Here is a 25,458-nt window from a genome sequence, read left to right as displayed (position 1 = left end):
CTAAGGGGAATAGCTTCAGGATACCTGGTAGCATGATCCACTACTACCAGGATATACATATTTCCTGAGGCTGTGGGAGGTTCCAGTGGACCAACTATGTCCACACCCACTCTTTCAAAGGGCACCCCCACCACTGGAAGTGGAATGAGGGGGGCCTTTGGATGCCCACCTGTCTTACCACTGGCTTGACAGGTGGGGCAGGAGAGGCAAAACTCCTTAACCATGTTGGACATATTGGGCCAGTAGAAGTGGTTGACTAACCTCTCCCACGTCTTGGTTTGTCCCAAATGTCCAGCAAGGGGAATGTCATGGGCCAATGTTAGGATGAACTCTCTGAACAGCTGAGGCACTACCACTCTCCTAGTGGCACCAGGTTTGGGGTCTCTGGCCTCAGTGTACAGGAGCCCATCTTCCCAATAGACCCTATGTGTTCCATTTTTCTTGCCTTTGGACTCTTCAGCAGCTTGCTGCCTAAGGCCTTCAAGAGAGGGACAGGTTTCTTGTCCCTTACACAGCTCTTCCCTTGAGGGTCCCCCTGGGCCTAAGAGCTCAACCTGATAAGGTTCAAGTTCCAAAGGCTCAGTTCCCTCAGAGGGCAGAACTTCTTCCTGAGAAGAGAGGTTCCCTTTCTTTTGCTGTGTTGCAGTTGGTTTCCCAACTGACTTTCCTGTTCTCTTGGTAGGCTGGGCCATTTTTCCAGACTCCAGCTCTACTTTTTCACCCTGTGCCTTGCATTGTGCTCTCGTTTTCACACACACCAGTTCAGGGATACCCAGCATGGCTGCATGGGTTTTTAGCTCTACCTCAGCCCATGCTGAGGACTCCAGGTCATTTCCAAGCAGACAGTCTACTGGGATATTTGAGGAGACCACCACCTGTTTCAGGCCATTGACCCCTCCCCATTCTAAAGTAACCATTGCCATGGGATGTACTTTTCTCTGATTGTCAGCGTTGGTGACTGTGTAAGTTTTTCCAGTCAGGTATTGGCCAGGGGAAACCAGTTTCTCTGTCACCATGGTGACACTGGCACCTGTATCCCTCAGGCCCTCTATTCTAGTCCCATTAATTAAGAGTTGCTGTCTGTATTTTTGCATGTTAGGCGGCCAGACAGCTAGTGTGGCTAAATCCACCCCACCCTCAGAAACTAGAGTAGCTTCAGTGTGGACCCTGATTTGCTCTGGGCACACTGTTGATCCCACTTGGAGACTAGCCATACCAGTGTTACCTGGATGGGAGTTTGGAGTGGAACCTTTCTTGGGACAGGCCTTGTCTCCAGTTTGGTGTCCATGCTGTTTACAGCTATGACACCAGGCCTTTTTGGGATCAAAGTTTTTACCCTTGTACCCATTGTTTTGTGAAGAGGCTCTGGGCCCACCCTCCTGTGCAGGTTTTTGGGGGCCTGTAGAAGACTCTTTACTATTTTTAGTTTTGGTTGTCTCATCACCCTTCTGCTGGGGAGTCTTTGTGACCCCTTTCTTTTGGTCACCCCCTGTTGAAGTCTTGGACACCCTTGTCTTGACCCAATGGTCCGCCTTCTTTCCCAATTCTTGGGGAGAAATTGGTCCTAGGTCTACCAGATGCTGATGCAGTTTATCATTGAAACAATTACTTAACAGGTGTTCTTTCACAAATAAATTGTACAGCCCATCATAATTACTTACACCACTGCCTTGAATCCAACCATCTAGTGTTTTCACTGAGTAGTCAACAAAGTCAACCCAGGTCTGGCTCGAGGATTTTTGAGCCCCCCTGAACCTAATCCTGTACTCCTCAGTGGAGAATCCAAAGCCCTCAATCAGGGTACCCTTCATGAGGTCATAAGATTCTGCATCTTGTCCAGAGAGTGTGAGGAGTCTATCCCTACACTTTCCTGTGAACATTTCCCAAAGGAGAGCACCCCAGTGAGATCTGTTCACTTTTCTGGTTACACAAGCCCTCTCAAAAGCTGTGAACCATTTGGTGATGTCATCACCATCTTCATATTTAGTTACAATCCCTTTGGGGATTTTCAACATGTCAGGAGAATCTCTGACCCTATTTATGTTGCTGCCACCATTGATGGGTCCTAGGCCCATCTCTTGTCTTTCCCTCTCTATGGCTAGGATCTGTCTTTCCAAAGCCAATCTTTTGGCCATCCTGGCTAACTGGATGTCCTCTTCACTGGAGTTATCCTCAGTGATTTCAGAGTTGTTGGTCCCTCCTGTGAGGGAACCAGCATCTCTGACTATTATTTGTGGAGTCAGGGCTTGAGAAGCCCTGCTCTCCCTAAGTAGGACTGGAGGGGGGGAATTTCCCTCCAAGTCACTATCTTCATCCTCTGAGTTGCCATCCTCAGAGGGGTTGGCCTTTTCAAACTCTGCCAAAAGCTCCTGGAGCTGTACTTTGGTAGGTTTGGGGCCCATTGCTATTTTCTTTAGTTTACAGAGTGACCTTAGCTCTCTCATCTGTAGATGGAGGTAAGGTGTGGTGTCGAGTTCCACCACATTCACATCTGTGCTAGACATTTTGCTTCTAAAAGTTGGAATACTTTTTAAGAATCTACAACTGGTTCTAGAATCTAATTCAAACTTTTACAAACTTTTAAACTCTAAAAGAAATGCTAAACAGGATCTAACACAAGGCCCTAGCAGGTCTTTTAAGAATTTAGAAAACTTTTCAAATTGCAAAAATCAATTTCTAATGACAATTTTGGAATTTGTCGTGTGATCAGGTATTGGCTGAGTAGTCCAGCAAATGCAAAGTCTTGTACCCCACCGCTGATCCACCAATGTAGGAAGTTGGCTCTGTATGTGCTATTTCAAAGTAAGGAATAGCATGCACAGAGTCCAAGGGTTCCCCTTAGAGGTAAAATAGTGGTAAAAATAGATAATACTAATGCTCTATTTTGTGGTAGTGTGGTCGAGCAGTAGGCTTATCCAAGGAGTAGTGTTAAGCATTTGTTGTACATACACATAGACAATAAATGAGGTACACACACTCAGAGACAAATCCAGCCAATAGGTTTTTATATAGAAAAATATCTTTTCTTAGTTTATTTTAAGAACCACAGGTTCAAATTCTACATGTAATAGCTCATTCGAAAGGTATTGCAGGTAAGTACTTTAGGAACTTCAAATCATCAAAATTGCATGTATACTTTTCAAGTTATTCACAAATAGCTGTTTTAAAAGTGGACACTTAGTGCAATTTTCACAGTTCCTAGGGGAGGTAAGTTTTGATTAGTTTTACCAGGTAAGTAAGACACTTACAGGGTTCAGTTCTTGGTCCAAGGTAGCCCACCGTTGGGGGTTCAGAGCAACCCCAAAGTCACCACACCAGCAGCTCAGGGCCGGTCAGGTGCAGAGTTCAAAGTGGTGCCCAAAACGCATAGGCTAGAATGGAGAGAAGGGGGTGCCCCGGTTCCGGTCTGTTTGCAGGTAAGTACCCGCGTCTTCGGAGGGCAGACCAGGGGGGTTTTGTAGGGCACCGGGGGGGACACAAGTCCACACAGAAATTTCACCCTCAGCGGCGCGGGGGCGGCCGGGTGCAGTGTAGAAACAAGCGTCGGGTTTGTAATGGAAGTCAATGGGAGATCTAGGGATCTCTTCAGCGCTGCAGGCAGGCAAGGGGGGGGTTCCTCGGGGAAACCTCCACTTGGTCAAGGGAGAGGGACTCCTGGGGGTCACTCCTCCAGTGAAAGTCCGGTCCTTCAGGTCCTGGGGGCTGCGGGTGCAGGGTCTCTCCCAGGTGTCGGGACTTAGGATTCAAAGAGTCGCGGTCAGGGGAAGCCTCGGGATTCCCTCTGCAGGCGGCGCTGTGGGGGCTCAGGGGGGACAGGTTTTTGTACTCACAGTCTTAGAGTAGTCCTGGGGTCCCGCCTGAGGGGTTGGATCGCCACCAGCCGAGTCGGGGTCGCCGGGTGCAGTGTTGCAAGTCTCACGCCTTTTGCGGGGAGCTTGCAGGGTTCTTTAAAGCTGCTGGAAACAAAGTTGCAGCCTTTCTTGGAGCAGGTCCGCTGTCCTCGGGAGTTTCTTGTCTTTTCGAAGCAGGGGCAGTCCTCAGAGGATGTCGAGGTCGCTGGTCCCTTTGGAAGGCGTCGCTGGAGCAGGATCTTTGGAAGGCAGGAGACAGGCCGGTGAGTTTCTGGAGCCAAGGCAGTTGTCGTCTTCTGGTCTTCCGCTGCAGGGGTTTTCAGCTAGGCAGTCCTTCTTCTTGTAGTTGCAGGAATCTAATTTTCTAGGGTTCAGGGTAGCCCTTAAATACTAAATTTAAGGGCGTGTTTAGGTCTGGGGGGTTAGTAGCCAATGGCTACTAGCCCTGAGGGTGGGTACACCCTCTTTGTGCCTCCTCCCAAGGGGAGGGGGTCACAATCCTAACCCTATTGGGGGAATCCTCCATCTGCAAGATGGAGGATTTCTAAAAGTTAGAGTCACCTCAGCTCAGGACACCTTAGGGGCTGTCCTGACTGGCCAGTGACTCCTCCTTGTTGCTTTCTTTGTTCCCTCCAGCCTTGCCGCCAAAAGTGGGGGCCGTGGCCGGAGGGGGCGGGCAACTCCACTAAGCTGGAGTGCCCTGCTGGGCTGTGACAAAGGGGTGAGCCTTTGAGGCTCACCGCCAGGTGTCACAGCTCCTGCCTGGGGGAGGTGTTAGCATCTCCACCCAGTGCAGGCTTTGTTACTGGCCTCAGAGTGACAAAGGCACTCTCCCCATGGGGCCAGCAACATGTCTCTGGGGTGGCAGGCTGCTGGAACTAGTCAGCCTACACAGACAGTCGGTTAAGTTTCAGGGGGCACCTCTAAGGTGCCCTCTGTGGTGTATTTTACAATAAAATGTACACTGGCATCAGTGTGCATTTATTGTGCTGAGAAGTTTGATACCAAACTTCCCAGTTTTCAGTGTAGCCATTATGGTGCTGTGGAGTTCGTGTTTGACAGACTCCCAGACCATATACTCCTATGGCTACCCTGCACTTACAATGTCTAAGGTTTTGTTTAGACACTGTAGGGGTACCATGCTCATGCACTGGTACCCTCACCTATGGTATAGTGCACCCTGCCTTAGGGCTGTAAGGCCTGCTAGAGGGGTGTCTTACCTATACTGCATAGGCAGTGAGAGGCTGGCATGGCACCCTGAGGGGAGTGCCATGTCGACTTACTCGTTTTGTCCTCACTAGCACACACAAGCTGGCAAGCAGTGTGTCTGTGCTGAGTGAGAGGTCTCCAGGGTGGCATAAGACATGCTGCAGCCCTTAGAGACCTTCCTTGGCATCAGGGCCCTTGGTACTAGAAGTACCAGTTACAAGGGACTTATCTGGATGCCAGGGTCTGCCAATTGTGGATACAAAAGTACAGGTTAGGGAAAGAACACTGGTGCTGGGGCCTGGTTAGCAGGCCTCAGCACACTTTCAATTGTAAACATAGCATCAGCAAAGGCAAAAAGTCAGGGGGCAACCATGCCAAGGAGGCATTTCCTTACAAGGGCATTTTAAAAATGCCCCCTGTACACCAGTCCAAGTGCTAGGCTGACCAGTTTCTGCCAGCTTGCCACAACCAGATGGGTTTCTGGCCACATGGGGTGAGTGCCTTTGTGCACTCTGTGGCCAGGAACAAAGCCTGCACTGGGTAAAGGTGCTTCACACCTCCCCCTGCAGGAACTGTAACACCTGGCCGTGAGCCCCAAAGGCTCCAGCCTGATGTTACAGCGCCCCAGGGCATCCCAGCTAGTGGCTGGACAGTCGGGTACGAGGGGACGGGTACTTTACCTGTTCAGTCCTGCAGTACTTTCAAGCGTATGGAGTGGTATCCACAGCCCACCGCCAGGAGGTTATGGCTTGGGTATCTGTTCAAAGGTAGGGAATCTGCAGCTAGAAGTCTCTATCAGATGATCAAGGTGCTTACCTTCGGTAACACATTATCTGGTAGAGACTATCTAGCTGCAGATTCCTTAAACCCACCCATTCCTCCCCGCTCTGCGGATATGACTAGTAGGGTTAGGGTTTATCTCTTTTCAGGGCCCTACTTTTGCACAGACATATGTTGGTTCTATCCATGACTCTGTGCTTCTCGCATGGAAGTTTTGTGGATAAAAGAACTGGGGTTCGCGCACCCAGGTGGCGTCTATATAGACGACGTGACGAAATAGACCAATCCAACGACACAGACGAAGCCTCGCGGAGCCGGACGACTCGCGTGGAACCAAACAACACCACCCGATGGCACACGTAGTGTATTACTCAACAAAAAGACTCCGGATTTGAAGCTGACGCCAGGGAATTTAAAGGTAAGGAATCTGCAGCTCAGTAGTCTCTACCAGATAATACGTTACTGAAGGTAAGTAAGTTGTTCATCTCGATTTAACCTCTGTGGCATTGTATGTACTTCCACTCTTCACTTCTTACTCTATCACCACGCATTTTGAGACTCTCTCTGAGTCTTGCTATTGGCCAGTTAATTCAGACTATTCATCTTCAGTGGCACTTGTCACTCTGATTGATATAAAGCTGTAAAAGCTTGAGTTAGTACAGTCTTCCAGAGCGTACCGCTGTCTCGTTGCTGTCAAGGACTGCCTGCCTATTGACCACCTAAGACTTGATGGTTCTAGATCTGAGATCCTTAGATGTGTAGAAACTACACTTCCATGTCAGTTTGTCTTAAGAAACTAGACCCGATCTGTATGATACTAGAGGAAGTACTAGTTACAAGTAGCAGTGGGAATACTCCGATTCCTCTTCGCTCGCCTAAGGTATCCCTAAAAACTACACACCACATTGTGTCTAAGCATGGCCATAATGTCGGATGGGACCTACTGTTTCTTTGGCAGTTTGAGAGCCTGGAAATGTGTTATGCAGGCTCATGCAAAGTACTAGAAGTGGCACTGTACACCGTAGAATATCTAACTGATGTTAACTTGAGCCTTACTTTCATATAATAGTCTATTTCATTCAAATTCACATCAATTTTGTTCCTCCCATTTCTGCGTTTTTCTTGCAGTAGTCTTGTATTATTTGTATATATGGTTTGCACATTTATATTGTTTATTTCTAAGCAGTATTATGTTGTGCTGTTAAACATGAAACGCCACACCTTTTTATTGTTGCTTGTCGCATTGCCTTAGTATAGCTAGGTTGTCATAAGAAGTGGTTTGGGAAAGCTAATTACCCCTGTGGAGTGGAGTCTGAACCTTTTTCCTAAAAACATTTTATTGTACATGCCGATTTCACAATTGAACTTCATTTTGCACTTTAACTGCATATTTTTAAACTTTTCAGGGATGCCAGAGGAATGACACCTTTTATGTCCGCTGTTAGTGGAAGAGCATACCCTGCTGCCATAACCATTCTTGAAACTGCCCAAAAACTTGCCAAAGGTAAATTCTGTTTACACTGACAAAGTGGCACTACAGTAGTGCCATAGGTGGCACTACTGGTGTACATTCTTTTTCCAAAGGAGTATGTTTGAGGTTTTAAATTAACTATGAATAGATGAAGTACACCTCTGTTATTAAATTTGACTGCGTCAATTCTGACCCTCATTTATCAGGTATAATTTTCATGGTTACCGCATTTGGGATCCACCTGAGATCCACTTTTTATAGTTTGAACTACTTGTAATTTATTTTGCGCTACTTACTGTGTACTGTCACCTCCTAAATTTGACTATTGTCTGCTCCTAGCCCTTTTCCCTACATGTGAAATTCTTTATTTTTGAGACAGTATGATAATTTTTTCAAATTTTATAGAACTGAAATAAATTGACCTTGTTATAATTGCATGTTGTAATTTCCAAAATGTTTTACTAGAGTTTTTCAGTTCACATAGTAAACCGTGAGTAATTTTCCACCTGATGCAAATGGAAGATATATGAAAAAAAAAAAAAAAAACTATTGATCTCTTAAAGCAATTTATTTGTCCAGATTTCTTGAAATGTCAAGATGTTCATCTGCATTTGTAAAAATACCTGTTGACATAATTGGCTGAATAATTTTGTGGCATTAGCGCACCATGTGCTTATTAGTTTGGCATTGAATTTAGCTATTACTCCCAGTTGACTGAGTTGCTTGCACAATGGATTTAAAATTTCAAAGTGTCTCAAAAACGGATGTTGCTTTAAATTCCTTAATTGAAGCTTCCTCTGTGTGTTTGACCGTTTTCTCCGGCCATGCATTTCTACTGCCACCTCCAAATTCTCTTACCCCTATTCGCCAGAACACAATAAGACTTTAGTTGAACCTCCCTTTTTAGGTCGATCACGGAAGCGCTCTGGCCTGTTGTCGTCTATTAGTGGGCTTTTAACCACGGCCACCGCTGTCCATCACTTTCACTCGTTCGTGGGCTTATTTTTCAAAAATATTTTGTCATTGGTACATGCTTTGTTTGTCCCTCCTTGGGTCGCTTTTGATACTGCCTTGCTATTGACCTTGTTACATGGATAATTGCACTTTTGCGGATATGTTTCACTGCGAGCTAACTTTATTCCTTTTGTGTCTCACCTTCGCGCTCATGGCAGCCGTGACGCTTTGAATCTGCTTGCTTATGTCAGCTGTTTTACTTTTCATTTTCAATTTATGTGGTAAGAAAAGTCCAGTTCGGAATTTACAACGCTAATAGCTCTAACTCGAGCAAGCGTGAGACCTATTGCATTGCAAATGCTTGTTTGGCAGTGCAGTTTAGTTTTTGTGTTTTGAAGTGCTAGAATGTATTTTTTTTTTTATTTTTTTTTTTGCGGTTGTTGAAAACAGTCCTGATTCTATGTTGAAAGAACCAGTATCAATTGAAACCCTAAATTTCATAAGGGGAAAGATGTTGTTGTTTTTAGGTAATAGGTAGTCAGTACTGTGTGCGGTCACTGTACTGTCAAAGTCTCAGTACTGCTGAAATGCATGTCTCCCGTCATCATTGCTCTCTCACATACAGCAGTCCTTTACCACCCACTTGAGGGTTCGTGTTGGAGGGAAATCACAGTTTTACGTCATGCTGTCCAGTAGTACTTGACAGTTTTTTCAAAGTATCCACTACAGAAGGAACTATACCCAGAGTGTCTCCTATCTCAAAAATATACTGAAGAGGTTTAGGCCCTGAAACACATCACATTGCCTTGTGCCAAATACCCCACGTTAAATAGGTTTTTCAGAATTAATGAGTGAATTTATATAGGTCATATTATGGGGCTGATATCTCATGGCACAAGTCATGCCCGTACCTGCAAGTCACCTACTGTGACAAACAAAAAAGGGAAAATATTTATGCACTTTGCTAATTTTGAAATGCTTTTCTTGGAGAAAATTCTGATACTTACGTGAAGAAACAAAGCCTTTGCGTAATTTGATTGATCTAGAAGATTTCATCTTGAAAAATTAATTGTCCTTGCATGCCTGTTGTACTTGAGATTAGAGACGGGTTGTCATGAGGAGCCATGTGAAGTAGGCACAGTACCTTGAATTTGACTCTGGCTGCCTTTCTAGTGGCACTAAGTTTGCTTAAGCTGCAACTAGTATGTCGTCCTCTGTCGTGGAGGTTTGCTGTCCTTTCTTTGAGAATATACAGCATTCGCAAGGCTTGCATTCATTTGGAGCAGCCTTTAAACGGTTAAAGAGGCATTGTGTCGATCACCATGGAAAGAATGAGTGTAGTTTTAACTAGGAAGTTACCTGTTCACACTGGTTTGGGACATGTGGCAGATCGATTTTCTGCAGTAACTGCTGGGAAAACATCTGCTTTGTCTGTAGACTGTTTTAATGAAAAATGCTTCTTTAATGGATTATAAATGATGCTTGGGTTTTAAGTGGGGTTGAACACAACCGTCCAGGTGAAAGTAGCAAGAGCTTCATTTCTAACTCATAGCATTACATGCTTTCTTGGTCTGACTCAGTTGCAGACAACTTCCAGACATCTGTCATATCTGATCAGTTTGTTCTTCACCCAGTTCTTTATATTGACAGGATACTCATGCAAGAAGAATGGTACCACTGCTAGTGTTCCCCAGGTGAAGGAAGCTGGCTATGTATATACTCTCTTAAAATGAGAGATAGTGTGCACAGATTCCAGGGGTTCCCCAGGAGGCTTGACAGAGGCATTAATAGATAATACTAATGCTCTATTTGTGGTAGTGTGGTTGAGCAGTTAGGCTTATCAGAGGGTAGTTTTAAGCATTTGTTGTACACAGACAGGCAACAAATGGGAACACACACTCAAAGACTTAACTCCAAGCCAATAGGTTTTTATATAGAAAAATATTATTTTCTTTATTTTAGAACCACAAGATTCAAATTGCATGTCAGTACATTAATTGTAAGGTACTTTGCATAGGTACAGCTAGGGCGTTGAACCAGAACAATAATGTATACCGTTTTTAATAAAATGGCAATATGCTATTTTAAAAGTGGACACTGCAACATTCAACAGTTCCTGAGGAAGGTAAGTACAGTTAGGTTAATGTGGCAAGTAAAGCACAAGTTCAGTCTCCGGGGCATAGGTAGCCCACCGTTAGGGGTTCAAGTCAACTGCAAACACTCAGCACCAGCAACACAGGGCTGGTCAGGTGCAGAGGTCAAATTGGGGCTCAAATAACATAGGCGCCTATGGAGACAGGGTACCTTTTAGAAGGGACTTATCTGTGTGCCAGGGCGGTCCCAATTGTGTGAACAAAGATACACTTTTAGTGAAAGAACACTGGTGCTGGGGCCTGGTTAGCAGGGTCCTAGCACACTTCTTAGTCAAGTCAGCATCGATATCAGGCAAAAAGTGGGGGGTAAGTGCAACAGGGAGCCATTTTCCTACACACCTCTACTAGAAACATCAATAAACTACAATTCATCCAGAACGCCGCCAGACTCATCCTGGACCTCCTTAGAACATATCCTCCAACACCTGAGGACTCTCCAATGGCTCCCGATCAAAAAATCAATCACCTTCAAGCTACTAACCCACATGTACAAGACCATACACAACGCAGGAGTAGCCTATCTGAACCACTGCGTCTCCTTCCACTCCCACAGAGAACTAACACCGCAGAGAGGACTCCTAGGCGACTATGATGACTTGAGTACCCTGAGTCAACCCCCCTGCACCTCTTCAGCCACGCCTGCAGAGAGAATCCAGAGGCTCCCCCTGACCGCGACTGCCTAGTAACAAGGACCCCGACGCCTTGACCAAGCACTGCATGTGCAGCTCCCAGGGCCGAGAGGAACCACCTTCCAGTGCAGGAGTGACCAGCAGGCGTCCCTCATCCTAGCCCAGTCGGTGGCTGGCCAGAGAACCCCCCCCCCCCTGTGCCCTGCCTGCATCGCCTAAGTGACCCCCTGGTCCCTCCATTGCTTTCAATAGCAAACCCGACAACAATTTTGCACACTGCACCCGGCCGCCCCTGTGCCGCTGAGGGTGTGTTTTGTGTGCCTGTTTGTGTCCCCTCCCCCAGTGCTCTACAAAATCCCCCTTGTCTGCTCCCCGAGGACGCAAGTACTTACCTGCCAGCAGACCGGAAGCCGAGCACCCCTGTTCATCATAGGAGCCTATGTGTTTTGGGGCCCTCCTTTGACCTCTGCACCTGACCGGCCCTCTGTTACTGGTGAGGTCACTTTGGGGTTGCCTTGAACCCCCCAACGGTGGGCTGCCTATGCCCAGGAGACTGACTGTGTAAGTTCTTTGCTTACCTGAGACACCTAACCAAACTTACCTCCCCTAGGAACTGTTGATTTTTGCACTGTGTCCACTTTTAAAATAGCTTATTGCCATTTTAAAGAAATCTGTGTGTACTACTGCTTTGAATCAAAGTTCTATACTTACCTGTGTGACGTACCTTGCATTTTATGTACTAACCTCAAATCTTGAATCTTGTGGTTCTAAAATAAATTATGAAAATATATTTTTCTATATAAAAAACTATTGGCCTGGAGTAAGTCTTTGAGTGTGTGTTTCTCATTTATTGCCTGTGTGTGTACAACAAATGCTTAACAATACTCTCTGATAAGCCTAATGCTCGACCAAACTACCACAAAATAGAGCATTAGTATTATCTTATTTTGCCACTATCAACCTCTAAGAGGAACCCTTGGAGTTTCTGCACACTATCTCTCACTTTGAGATAGTATATACAGAGCCAACTTCCTACATTGGTGGATCAGCGGTTGGGTGTGAGACGGCATTTGCTGGACTACTCAGCCATTACCTGATCACACGACTAAATTCAAAAAATTGCCATTAGAAACTGATTTTTGCAATTTGAAGTATTTTTCTAAATTTTTAAAAGTCCTGCTAGGGCCTTGTGTAAGTCCCTGTTAGCATTTCTTTTAGAGTTTAAAAGTTTGTAAAAGTTTGGATTTAAGTTCTAGAAGTAGTTTTTAGATTCTTCAAAAGTAATCCCAACTTTTAGAGTGATAATGGCTAGCACAGATGAGATGGTGGTGAAACTCAGCCTCACCCTTTACCTGCATCTAGGGATGTCAGAGTTAAGGACTCTCTGTAAGCTAAAAAAAGATAAAGACTGGGTCCAACCCTACCAAAGTAAAGCTCCAGGAGCTTTTGGCAAAGTTCACAAGGGACCCACCCCTCTGTGGATAATCCTTCAGATGGGGAAGTTAGTGAACAGGAGGATTAATTCCCCCCCTACTGTCCTACCTAGGGAGAACAGGGTTCCTCAAACCTTGACTCCACAAATCATAGTCAGAGAGACTGGTTCTTCCACAGGGGAGACCAGTACCTCTGGAAGCATTGAGGGCAGCCTCAATGAAGAAGACCTCCTGTTAAGCAGGATGGCCAAAAGATTGGCTTTAGAGAAGCAACTCCTAGCCATAGAAAGGGAAAGACAAGAGATGGGTTTAGCTCCCATCAATGGCGGCAGCAACATAACTAGGGTCGGATAGAATACTGACATCCTAAAAATCCCCAAAGGGATTGTAACACAATATGAAGGTGGTGGTGATATCACCAAATGGTTCACAGCTTTTGAGAGGGTTTATGCAACCAGAAAATTAAACCGGCCTCAATGGGGTGCTCTCCTTTGGGAAATGTTCACTGGAAAGTGTAGGGATAGACACCTCACACTCTCTGGTAAAGATGCAGAATCCTATGACCTCATTTAGGCTACCCTGATTGAGGGCTTTGGATTCTCAACTGAGGAGTACAGGATTAGGTTCAGGGGGGCTCAAAAATCCTCGAGCCAGACCTGGTTGATTTTGTTGACTTCTTAGTCAAAACACTTGATGGTTGGATTAATGGCAGTGGTGTAAATGATTATGATAGGCTGTATAACTTAGTTATGAAGGAACACCTTTTAAGTAATTGTTTCAATGATAAACTGCATCAGCATCTGGTAGACCTAGGTCCGATTTCTCCCCAAGAATTGGGAAAGAAGGCAGACCATTGGATCAAGACTAGGGTGACCAAGACTTCCACAGGGGGTGACCAAAAGAAAGGGGTCACAAAGCCTCCCCAGGGGAAGAGTGAGTCATCGAAAGGAAAAAAGTAAAGAGTTTTTTACAGGGCCCCAAAAACCTGCTCAGAAGGGTGGGTCCAAAGCCTCTTCACATTCCTCATTTGGGCATAAGGATAAAAACTTTGATCCAATAAAGGCCTGGTGTCGCATCCGTACTCAGCATGGACACCAAACTGGAGACAAGGCCTGTCCCAAGAAAAGTCCCACAACTACAACTCCAGTCAGCACTGGAATAGTGAGTCTCCAGGTGGGATCAACAGTGTGCCCAGAGCAAATCAGGGTTCACAATGAAGCTCCATTAGTCTCAGAGGGTGGGGTGGACCTAGCCACACTTGCTGACTGGCTGTCTAACATTCAAAAATACAGACAGACGCTCTTAATTAATGGGACTAGAGTAGAAGCCCTGAGGGATGCAGGTGCCAGTGTCACTATGGTGACAAACTGGTTTCCCCAGGACAATATCTGGCTGGAAAGACATATCCGGTCCCCAATGCTGACAATCATACTAAAGTCCATCCCATTGCAATGGTACCTTTTAGAATGGGGAGGGGTCACTGGCCTGAAACAGGTGGTAGTCTCTTCTGCTATACCAGTAGAATGTCTGCTTGGAAATGATCTGGAGTCCTCAGCATGGGCTGAGGTATACCTCAAAACCCATGCCGCCATGCTGGGTATCCCTGATCTGGTGTGTCAAGACAAGAGCACAGTGCATGGCTCAGGGTGAAAAAGAAGTGTTGGAGTCTGGAATAATGGCCCAACCTTCCAAGAGAAAAGGAAAGAAGACTGGGGAACCAGCTTCAGCACAAGAAACAGAACCTCTCTTCCCAGGAAGATGTTCTATCCCCTGAGGGAACTGAGTCCATGGAGCTGGGACGTTATCAGGTTCAGCTCTTGGGCCTAGGGGGACCCTCAAGGGAACAGCTGTGTAAGGGGCAAGAAACTTGTCCCAGTATTGAAGGCCTAAGACAGCAAGCAGCTGAGCAAGAAAAAAAGGAAATGTCAGTGGAACACACAGGGTCTATTGGGAAGATGGACTCCTTTACACTGAGGCAAGAGATTCCAAACCTGGTGCCACTAGGAGAGAGGTAGTGCCTCAGGAGTGTAGGGAGTTCATTCTGACCTTAGCCCATGACATTCCCCTTGCTGGGCATTTGGGACAAACCAAGACTTGGGAATGGTTAGTCAACCATTTCTATTGGCCCAATAGGTCCCATAAGGTAAAGGAGTTTTGCACCTCCTGTGTCACCTGTCAAGCCAGTGGTAAGACAGGTGGGCATCCAAAGGCCCCCCTCATTCCACTTCCAGTGGTGGGGTTCCCCTTTGAAAGATTGGAAGTGGATATAGTGGGTCCACTTGAACCTCCCACAGCCTCAGGGAATCGGTATTATATCCTAGTAGTAGTGGATCATGCTACTATTTACCCTGAAGCAATTCCTCTTAGGTCCACTACTGCCCCTGCAGTAGCCAAAGCACTCATTGGTATTTTTACCAGAGTGGGATTTCCTAAGGAGGTGGTTTCTGACAGAGGTACCAACTTCATGTCAGCCTACCTAAAACACATGTAGAATGAGTGTGGCATGACTTATAAATTCACCACACCATACCATCCACAAACCAATGGTCTTGTTGAGAGATTTAACAAGACATTGAAGGGCATGATCATGGGGCTCCCTGAAAAACTCAAAAGAAGATGGGATGTTCTCTTGCCATGCCAGCTTTTCGCCTACAGAGAGGTGAGAAGGGGGAATAGGGTTTTCCCCCTTTGAGCTTCTGTTTGGCCATCCTGTTAGAGGACCACTAGCTTTTGTAAAAGAAGGCTGGGAGAGCCCTCTCCATGAGCCTAAACAAGATGTGGTGAACTATGTAGTAGGCCTATGTAAGGAAATGCCTCCTTGGCATGGTTACCCCCTGACTTTTTGCCTTTGCTGATGCTATGTTTACAATTGAAAGTGTGCTGAGGCCTGCTAACCAGGCCCCAGCACCAGTGTTCTTTCCCTAACCTGTACTTTTGTATCCACAATTGGCAGACCCTGGCATCCAGATAAGTCCCTTGTAACTGGTACTTCTAGTACCAAGGGCCCTGATGCCAAGGAAGGTCTCTAAGGGCTGCAGCATGTCTTATGCCACCCTGGAGACCTCTCACTCAGCACAGACACACCGCTTGCCAGCTTGTGTGTGCTAGTGAGAACAAAACGAGTAAGTCGACATGGCACTCCCCTCAGGGTGCCATGCCAGCCTCTCACTGCCTATGCAAGTATAGGTCAGTCACCCCTCTAGCAGGCCTTACAGCCCTAAGGCAGGGTGCACTATACCATAGGTGAGGGTACCAGTGCATGAGCATGGTACCCCTACAGTGTCTAAACAAAACCTTAGACATTGTAAGTGCAGGGTAGCCATAAGAGTATATGGTCTGGGAGTCTGTTTTGCACGAACTCCACAGCACCATAATGGCTACACTGAAAACTGAGAAGTTTGGTATCAAACTTCTCAGCACAATAAATGCACACTGATGCCAGTGTACATTTTATTGTAAAATACACCACAGAGGGCACCTTAGAGGTGCCCCCTGAAACTTAACCGACTATCGGTGTAGGCTGACTGGTTCCAGCAGCCTGCCACACTAGAGACATGTTGCTGGCCCCATGGGGAGAGTGCCTTTGTCACTCTGAGGCCAGTAACAAAGCCTGCACTGGGTGGAGATGCCAACACCTCCCCCAGGCAGGAGCTGTAACACCTGGCGGTGAGCCTCAAAGGCTCACCCCTTTGTCACAGCACCGCAGGACACTCCAGCTAGTGGAGTTGCCCGCCCCCTCCGGCCCCCACTTTTGGCGGCAAGGCCGGAGAAAATAATGAGAATAACAAGGAGGAGTCACTGGCCAGTCAGGACAGCCCCTATGGTGTCCTGAGCTGAGGTGACTCTAACTTTTAGAAATCCTACATCTTGCAGATGGAGGATTCCCCCAATAGGATTAGGGATGTGACCCCCTCCCCTTGGGAGGAGGCACAAAGAGGGTGTACCCACCCTCAGGGCTAGTAGCCATTGGCTACTAACCCCCCAGACCTAAACACGCCCTTAAATTTAGTATTTAAGGGCTACCCTGAACCCTAGAAAATTAGATTCCTGCAACAACAACAAGAAGGACTGCCTAGCTGAAAACCCCTGCAGAGGAAGACCAGAAGACAACAACTGCCTTGGCTCCAGAAACTCACCGGCCTGTCTCCTGCCTTCCAAAGAACTCTGCTCCAGCGACGCCTTCCAAAGGGACCAGCGACCTCTGAACCCTCTGAGGACTGCCCTGCTTCGACGACGACAAGAAACTCCTGAGGACAGCGGACCTGCTCCAAAAAGACTGCAACTTTATCCAAAGGAGCAGCTTTAAAGACCCCTGCAATCTCCCCGCAAGAAGCGTGAGACTTGCAACACTGCACCCGGCGACCTCGGCTGGTGGAGAACCAACACCTCAGGGAGGACCCCCGGACTACTCTACGACTGTGAGTACCAAAACCTGTCCCCCCTGAGCCCCCACAGCGCCGCCTGCAGAGGGAATCCCGAGGCTTCCCCTGACCGCGACTCTCTGAAACCTAAGTCCCGACGCCTGGAAAAGACCCTGCACCCGCAGCCCCCAGGACCTGAAGGACCGGACTTGCACTGCAGAAGTGACCCCCAGGAGTCCCTCTCCCTTGCCCAAGTGGAGGTTTCCCCGAGGAAGCCCCCCCTTGCCTGCCTGCAGCGCTGAAGAGATCCCTTGATCTCTCATTGACTTCCATTGCGAACCCAACGCTTGTTCTAACACTGCACCCGGCCGCCCCCGCGCCGCTGAGGGTGAAATTTCTGTGTGGGCTTGTGTCCCCCCCGGTGCCCTACAAAACCCCCCTGGTCTGCCCTCCGAAGACGCGGGTACTTACCTGCTGGCAGACTGGAACCGGGGCACCCCCTTCTCTCCATTGAAGCCTATGCGTTTTGGGCACCACTTTGAACTCTGCACCTGACCGGCCCTGAGCTGCTGGTGTGGTGACTTTGGGGTTGCTCTGAACCCCCAACGGTGGGCTACCTTGGACCAAGAACTGAACCCTGTAAGTGTCGTACTTACCTGGTAAAACTAACAAAAACTTACCTCCCCCAGGAACTGTGAAAATTGCACTAAGTGTCCACTTTTAAAATAGCTATTTGTGAATAACTTGAAAAGTATACATGCAATTGAAGTGATTCAAAGTTCCTAATGTTCTTACCTGCAATACCTTTCAAACAAGATATTACATGTTAAATTTGAACCTGTGGTTCTTAAAATAAACTAAGAAAAGATATTTTTCTATAACAAAACCTATTGGCTCGATTTGTCTCTGAGTGTGTGTACCTCATTTATTGTCTCTGTGTATGTACAACAAATGCTTAACACTACTCCTTGGAGAAGCCTACTGCTCGACCACACTACCACAAAATAGAGCATTAGTATTATCTATTTTACCACTATTTTACCTCTAAGGGGAACCCTTGGACTCTGTGCATGCACGTTCTTCTCCAATCAAACCGCATGCGGTTCGACGTCCCGGAGGGTAGGTCCAGAGTTTGGACCTTCGGCACACACAATAGCTGAGTCCTGGGGACGTACTTACCAAGGAGCCTGTTCCCGACTCAGGGGTGGGCGACCTGACTGTGACTTAACCTATTACTCTACTATGTAAGCGAATCGACTTTGTGAGTATTATTTTTGTTTGATTGGAGAAGAACGTATCAACATTTAGGTCCTGATGAAGCGTCACTGGATCCATAGGGACCACACGACGCGAAACATGTTGACCTTGTTTAAGGAGGATTACTAATAGGTTTTTCTCCTAATTGATTTCTCATCGAAAGTAATTGAGCATTGATACTCATTATATTACTTTCCCTTGTTTTTAATCTTGGTACCATCCCTGACTATTGATTAAAATGATGATATATGTAGGGCTGTTTTACCAATTTTATTCCTTAGTTTTTTGTTCTCTCCACTGGGTTTAGGTGCTCGAATGACAGCACTTTTTTCCCTAAATAGTTGGTTTCCACCTGCAACTATCAGCACACTACGGTTCAGTGCTCCTCCTTGTGGGGAGCCCATCAGGTATTGCACTGCCGGCCTGGCGAGGAGCATTACCCAGTGATGATGCCAGACATCTATTATGATGCTTGAGGGCTTCGCTCCTGATTTTTCAGGTCACTCTTCTTTTTCTTTCTCTTTTCTGTATGGAACAGTGTACTTGAGTTGTATTGTAAGTCTATTCTTAGACATTGTAAGTACAGTGTGGCATTATTAAGTATGTGGTCTGAGAGTTTGTCAAAACAAACTCCACAGTTCCATAAAGGCTACACTGAACACTGGGAAGTTTGGTATCAAAGTTCTCAGAATAATAAACCCACACTGATTTATTACAAAATGCACACAGAGGGCAACTTAGAGATGCCCCTACCCATTCTTCAGTGCAGTACTGACTGTTCTGTGCCAGCCTGCCATTGAGAGACGAGTTTCTGACCCCCTGGGTTGAGAGCCTTTGTGCTCTGAGGCTAGACCCAAAGCCTGCACTGGGTGGAGGTGCAGCACACCTCCCCCTTGCAGGAACTCAGGCTTCATGTTCCAATGCCTCAGGGCACTCCAGCTAGTGGAGATGCCTGCCCCCCGGACACAGCCCCCACTTTTGGCAGCAAGCCCGGAGGAGATAATGAGAAAAACAAGGAGCAGTAACCCACCGGTCAGGACAGCCCCTAAGATGCCCTGAGCTAAGGTGACCCCTGCCTTTAGAAATCCTCCTTCTTGTTTTGGAGAAAAGTACATGCGGCCCTTAGTCCTCAAAGTCCAATTCACAGTCTAGTAAATGGAAGTTAGTTGTTCGACCTTCTAAGATCCTGGACAGGATTCAGGGGTGTCATCGTGCATGTAGACCATGCTCCTAACTACACTGAGCCCAACTTTGCATCTTCCTGAATTTCCTACATCTATTGCATTTTATGTATTTACTTCAAATCTTGAACTTGTGGTTCTAAAAATAAATTAAGAAAATATTTTTCTGTATAAAAACTTATTGGCCTGGAATTAAGTCTTTTACTGTGTGTTCTCATTTATTGCCTGTGTGTGTACAACAAATGCTTAACACTACCATCTGATAAGCCTACTGCTCGACAACACTACCACACAATAGAACATTAGTATTATCTAATTTTGCCACTATCAACCTCTAAGGGGAACCCTTGGACTCTCTGCCCACTCTCTCTCACTTTGAGATAGTATATACAGAGCCAACTTCCTACAATGCACTTCCAGAACAAGTTATTTTGGTAATGCCTTTTTGTAGCAGAGAGACTGTCTAACTGTAGACTCCATACTGGCCGTCCCTTCATCCTTACTCTAGACCTAGGTCTTTCTTAGATTCTGCACACTGCTCACAACCTTCCTGATGTGACTCTGCGTCTGGGCGCAGAACGTCACAAAGAAAGCAGATGTTAGTTTGCTGTGGTGGTGGCTATATAGGCACTGTGCACGTCACCTCCGACTTAGATGACAATGGCGCCACCTGGCAGAGCGTGTAAGTACTGGTCAAGATTTTTCGGATCCAGTCTGATGCCTGGGGAATATTTTAAGGTAAGGAATCTACTGTTAGAATCTCTACCAGAAAAAAGGCATTACCAATAGTTAGTAACTTGTTCTCTATATTTGCACATATCAGTCTGTCTTTGTTTTGGAGTGTGTAGTAGCATTTGTCGATAATTGAAATAGGCCCATTTCCTTCTCTGGTAGATAATGCTATTGGGATATTTCATTACTTTAATTTCTTAGATAACTGTGTGTGTGTGTGTAGCTGGCCTGATGTGTGGTGGACACCTATGGTGTTATCTCCTTATGCCAGGTCCAGGCAACCCCTACTAGTGAATGAAGACGGTGTCTACGAATGCAGGGCTCTAGTGGTAGCTGTGGATGAACAACCAAGGCTTATCCAGGAGACATTGAAAGCTTATGTAATACCACAATACTTACACAGTAACATATCACACAGGAAAGGAACCACACAGTGTTATAAAAATAAAGGTACTTTATTGCAGTACTAGTACACTAGATTACTTATAGGCAGCCCCCCCAAACTGGAGCTAAGTACACACACACACATATATATGTATGTGTTTGTAGGCATGTGTAGCTGCAGATAAACATGCTGTGCATATACTTCTGCCATCTAGTGTTGGGCTCGGAGTGTTACAAGTTGTTTTTCTTCGAAGAAGTGTTTTTCGAGTCACAGGATCAAGTGACTCCTTCCCTTCAGCTCCATTGCTCATAAGCATCGACTCCATGTTAGATTGTTGTCTTTCCGCTGTCGCGTTCGGACGTGTTTCCTTTCGCTCCGATAGTACGATTCGGCAAACTTTGAAAACGCTTCATTTCTTGTCGGTATTGTTTCGATCGCGTTACATCTTCTATCGACACTTTGGTACCATCGGAACAAACATCTCAACTCGCCCTTCGGCGCGCGTGCGCCGAACTCTGGCCTGGTTGGGCCGACCGCGTGGAAGCCTCATGGATCGGACTCCATTCCGATTCTGTCATCTGTGGCACGCTAAATTCCCTTATAAAGACCAACACCTCGTCTGTAATCTTTGCGTTTCCCCAGATCATCGGGAAGAAAATTGTGAGGCCTGCCGATCCTTCTGATCAAAAAAGACACTTCAGGACATAAGAGCAAGAAGGCTTGAGATGGCGTCAAAAAGCTCCGAACATCTCGACATCAAGAGATCATGCAGACCGCAGTCTCAGTTCGAGGATCCGACTCCGACCAGGATTCCGAGGAGGACAGATCGGTCACGGCAGGACAGCAGTATATACTATTTCAAAGTAAGAGATAGTGTGCACAGAGTCCAAGGGTTCCCCTTAGAGGTAAGATAGTGGCAAAATTATATAATTCTAATGCTCTATTTGTGGCAGTGTAGTCGAGCAGTAGGCCTATCAGAGGGTAGTGTTTAGCATTTGTTGTACACACACAGACAATAAATGAGGAACACACACTCAAAGACAATTCCAGGCCAATAGGTTTATATATAGAAAAATATATTTTCTTAGTTTATTTTTAGAACCACAAGTTCAAGATTTGAGGTAAATACATAAAATGCAAGGTACTCCACACAGGTAAGTTAGGAACTTTGAATTAAAGCAATATTATATACAGTCTTTTTTTAAATGGCAATAAGCTATTTTAAAAGTGGACACTTAGTGGAAAAAAATCAACAGTTCCTGGGGTAGGTAAAACACTTACAAGTCTCAATTCCTGGGCATAGGCAGCCCACCGTTGGGGGTTCAAATCAACCCCAAAGTTACCACACCAGCAGCTCAGAGCCGGTCAGGTGCAGAGGTCAAAGAGGTGCCCAAAACACATAGGCGTCTATGGAGAACAGGGGTGCTCCGGTTCCGGTCTGCTGGCAGGTAAATATCTGCGTCCTTGGGGAGCAGACCAAGGGGGTTTTGTAGAGCACGGGGGGGGACACAAACAGGCACACAAAACACACCCTCAGCGGCCCAGGGGTGGCTGGGTGCAGTGTGCAACGTAGGTGTCGGGTTTTGTATTGGTTTCAATGGAGGGACCCTGGGTCACTCTAGTGGTGCAGGCAGGATCAGGGGGGCTTCTCTGGCCAGCCACCACCTGGGCACGGCAGAGGGTTGCTTGGGGGGTCACTCCTGCACTGAGGTTTGGTTCCTTCTGATCCTGGGGGCTGCGGGTGCAGTGCTTGGTCTAGGTGTCTGGTCCCTTGTTACAGGCAGTCGTGGTCAGTGGGAGCCTCTGGATTCTCTCTGCAGGCGTCGCTGTGAATGTCCGTGGGGGCGGGCCTCGTCTCAGGCTACTCACGGGGTCGCAGTCGCTAGGGAGTCCTCCCTGTGGCGTTGGTTCTCTGGATCTTGAGCCGGGGTGTCCGGTGCAGAGTGTGAAGTCTCACGCTTCCCCCGGGAAGAGTGAGGTTTTTGAAGTTGTAGAAAGTTGCAAGGTTGTTGCTGGTTATTGAGCAGAGCCACTGCTCACGGGAGTTTCTTGGTCCTGGGAGTCAGGGCAGTCCTCTGAGGTTTCAGAGGTCACTGGTCCCTGTTGGATGCGTCGCTGGTTGCAGGTTTTCGAGTCAGGAGACAGGCCGGTAGGGTCAGGGCCAAAGCCGTTGTCGTTGTCCGTCGTCTCTGCAGGCTTGTAGGTCAGCAGTCCTTCTTCTTAGTTCAGGTTGCAGGAATCTGATTTCCTGGGTTCTTGGGTGCCCCTAAATACTCAATTTATGGGAGTGTTTAGGTCTGGGGGGCACTACCCTCTTTGTGCCTCCTCCCTGAGGGGAGGGGGACACATCCCTATTTTTATTGCGCCAATCCTCCAAAATCAAGATGGAGGATTTCTAAAGGCAGGGGTCACCTCAGCTCAGGACACCTTAGGGGCTATACTGACTGGTGGGTGACTCCTCCTTGTTTTTCTCATTATCTCCCCTGGACTTGCCACCAAAAGTGCGGGCTGTGTCCAGGGGTGGGCATCTCCACTAGCTGGAGTGCCCTGGGGCATTGTAACACGTAGCCTGAGCCTTTGAGGCTCACTGCTAGGTGTTACAGTTCCTGCAGGGAGGCGGTGTTAAGCATCTCCACCCAGTGCAGGCTTTGTTTCTGGCCTCAGAGGGCACAAAGGCCTTCACTCCAGGGGGTCAGAAACTCATCTCTCAGCAGCAGGCTGGCAGAGACCAGTCAGTCCTGCACTGAAGGATTGGGTAAAATACAGGGGGCGTCTCTAAAATGCCCTCAGTGTGCATTTTTTAAGAAATCCAACACTGGCATCAGTGTGGGTTTATTATTCTGAGAAGTTTGATATCAAACTTCCCAGTATTCAGTGTAGCCATTATGGAGCTTTGGAGTTAGTTTTTGGCAAACTCCTAGACCATATACTTAATATGGCCACACTGTCCTTACAATGTCGAAGAATAGACTTCGACAGACACTCATGCAGCTATGCCCTCACCTCTGGTATAATGCACCCTGCCTTAGGGCTTTAAGGCCTGCTAGAGGGGTGACTTATCTATGCCACAGGCAGTATTTTGGGTGCATGGCATCCTGAGGGGGATGCCATGTTGACTTGCCCTTTTTCTCCCCACCAACACACACAATCTACAATGGCACTGTGCATGTGTTATGTGAGGGGTCCCTTAGGGTGGCACAACACATGCTGCTGCCCTTAGGGACCTTCCCTGGTCACAGGGCCCTTGGTACCGCTGGTACCTTTTACAAGGGACTTACTGTGTGCCATGGGTGTGCCATTTGTGGAAACAATGGTACGTTTTAAGTGAAAGAACACTGGTGCTGGGGCCTGGTTAACAGGGTCCCAGCACACTTCTCAGTCAAGTCAGCATCAATATCTGGGGAAAAAGTGGGGGGTAACCACAAGAGGGAGCCATTTTCCTACTTCATAGAATTTGGTTATCTAAAACTTACACGAGAATGTATGGAAGTAATTAAACAAGCATGTAAACCTACTACTAGACAATGATACGCAAACAAGTGGCAAAGATTTGTTTTCTATTGCCAATCTAAAAACATCGATCCGCTTACAGCATCTGTACAACATATTGTATGCTATTTACTTCATTTGCAGAAATCAAATTTGGCTTTTTCATCCATCAAAATTCACCTAACTGCAATATCTGCATACTTAAAGAATATTCAGCTCACTCCTCTATTCAGAGTTCCTGTGATCAAAGCTTTCATGGAAGGATTAAGACAAATTATTCCACCTACAACACCACCTGTTCCATCGTTGAATTTAAATATAGTACTTACCAGAATCATGGGACCACCTTTTGAACCCACACACTCTTGTCAAATACAATTTCTAACATGGAAAGTTGCTTTCCTTGTAGCTATTACCTCTTTAAGAAGAGTAAGGGAGATACAAGTGTTCACTCTTGAGGAACCTTTTTTCCAAGTGCCCAAACATAAAGTTGTACTTAGAACAAATCCAAACTTTCTACCAAAAGTAGTATCTCCTTTTCACATCAACCAAACAGTGGAATTGCCAGTCTTCTTTCCACAGTCAGACTCTGGCAGAAAGAGCTCTTCATACCCTAGATCTCAAAAGAGCTCTTATGTACTATGTACTATATAGATAGAACTAAAGATTTTAGAAAAACAAAGCAAATTTTTGTTGCTTTCCAAGAACCAAATAAAGGCAATCCTATATCAAAACAAGGGTAAAGCAAGATGGATTGTTAGATGCATACAAACATGCTACATAAAAGCAAAAATACACCTTTTGATCGCTCCTAAAGCACATTCTACAAGAAAGAAGGGTGCATCAATGGCATTTTTTAGGGAGCATACTAATGGTTGAGATATGTAAAGCAGCCACATGGTCCACTCCCCATACATTTACAAAACCACTACTGTGTTGATGTTTTCTCACAGCAACAAGCCACTGTAGGCCAAGCTGTCTTAAGGACGTTATTTAAAACAACTTCAACTCCTGTAGGCTAGCCACCGCTTTTTGGGAGGACTAACTGCTTTCTAGCCTGCACACAGCATGTGTATGTGCAGCTACACATGCCATCGAACCGAAAATGTCACTTACCCAGTGTAGATCTGTTCGTTGAATGTAATGCTGCAGATTCACATGCAACCTCCCTCCTCCCAGGAAGCCTGTAGTTGTTTAAGTTTTACATTTGTACATATATTTACAGTTGCCTGGATGTAAATTTGCAGCTATGCTTTAGTCCGCCATCTAGTGTTGGGCTTGGAGTGTTACAAGTTGTTTTTCTTCGAAGAAGTCTTTTCGGAGTCACGGGATCGAGTGACTCGTCCTCTCAGTCATACTGCGCATGGGCATCGACTCCGTTAGATTTTCTTTCCGCTGTCGGGTTTGGATGTGTTTCCTCTCACTCAGAGATTTCGAATCGGAAACTTTAGAAAACTCCCTTATTAGTCTGTATTGTTTCGATCGCGTTTCCACCTAGCCTTGAACCTATAGTATTGTCAGAAACTCAATTTCACCCTAATGGTCGCGTGTTCCCGACTCTGGCCTGTTCGAG

General features: G+C 46.5%; 1 protein-coding gene across 8 annotated transcripts in view; it reads left to right on the top strand.

Annotated features, from left to right (window-relative positions):
• The window catches only part of UBR5 (ubiquitin protein ligase E3 component n-recognin 5), a 1,605,594-nt gene that overhangs the window by 736,753 nt on the left and 843,383 nt on the right, over window positions 1–25,458 (top strand). For all 8 annotated transcript variants that reach the window (XM_069220579.1, XM_069220580.1, XM_069220578.1 and 5 more), the window contains one exon: window positions 7,247–7,344. In XM_069220579.1, coding sequence (XP_069076680.1) covers window positions 7,247–7,344 — 98 coding nt within the window. The remainder of the gene's footprint in view (window positions 1–7,246; window positions 7,345–25,458) is intronic.

Source organism: Pleurodeles waltl, chromosome 2_2, assembly GCF_031143425.1.
Source record: "Pleurodeles waltl isolate 20211129_DDA chromosome 2_2, aPleWal1.hap1.20221129, whole genome shotgun sequence".
In the NCBI taxonomy this organism is placed as follows: Eukaryota; Metazoa; Chordata; class Amphibia; order Caudata; family Salamandridae; genus Pleurodeles; species Pleurodeles waltl.
The sequence above is the reverse complement of the archived record's forward strand: the minus strand, read 5'-3'. Positions and strand labels throughout refer to the sequence as shown.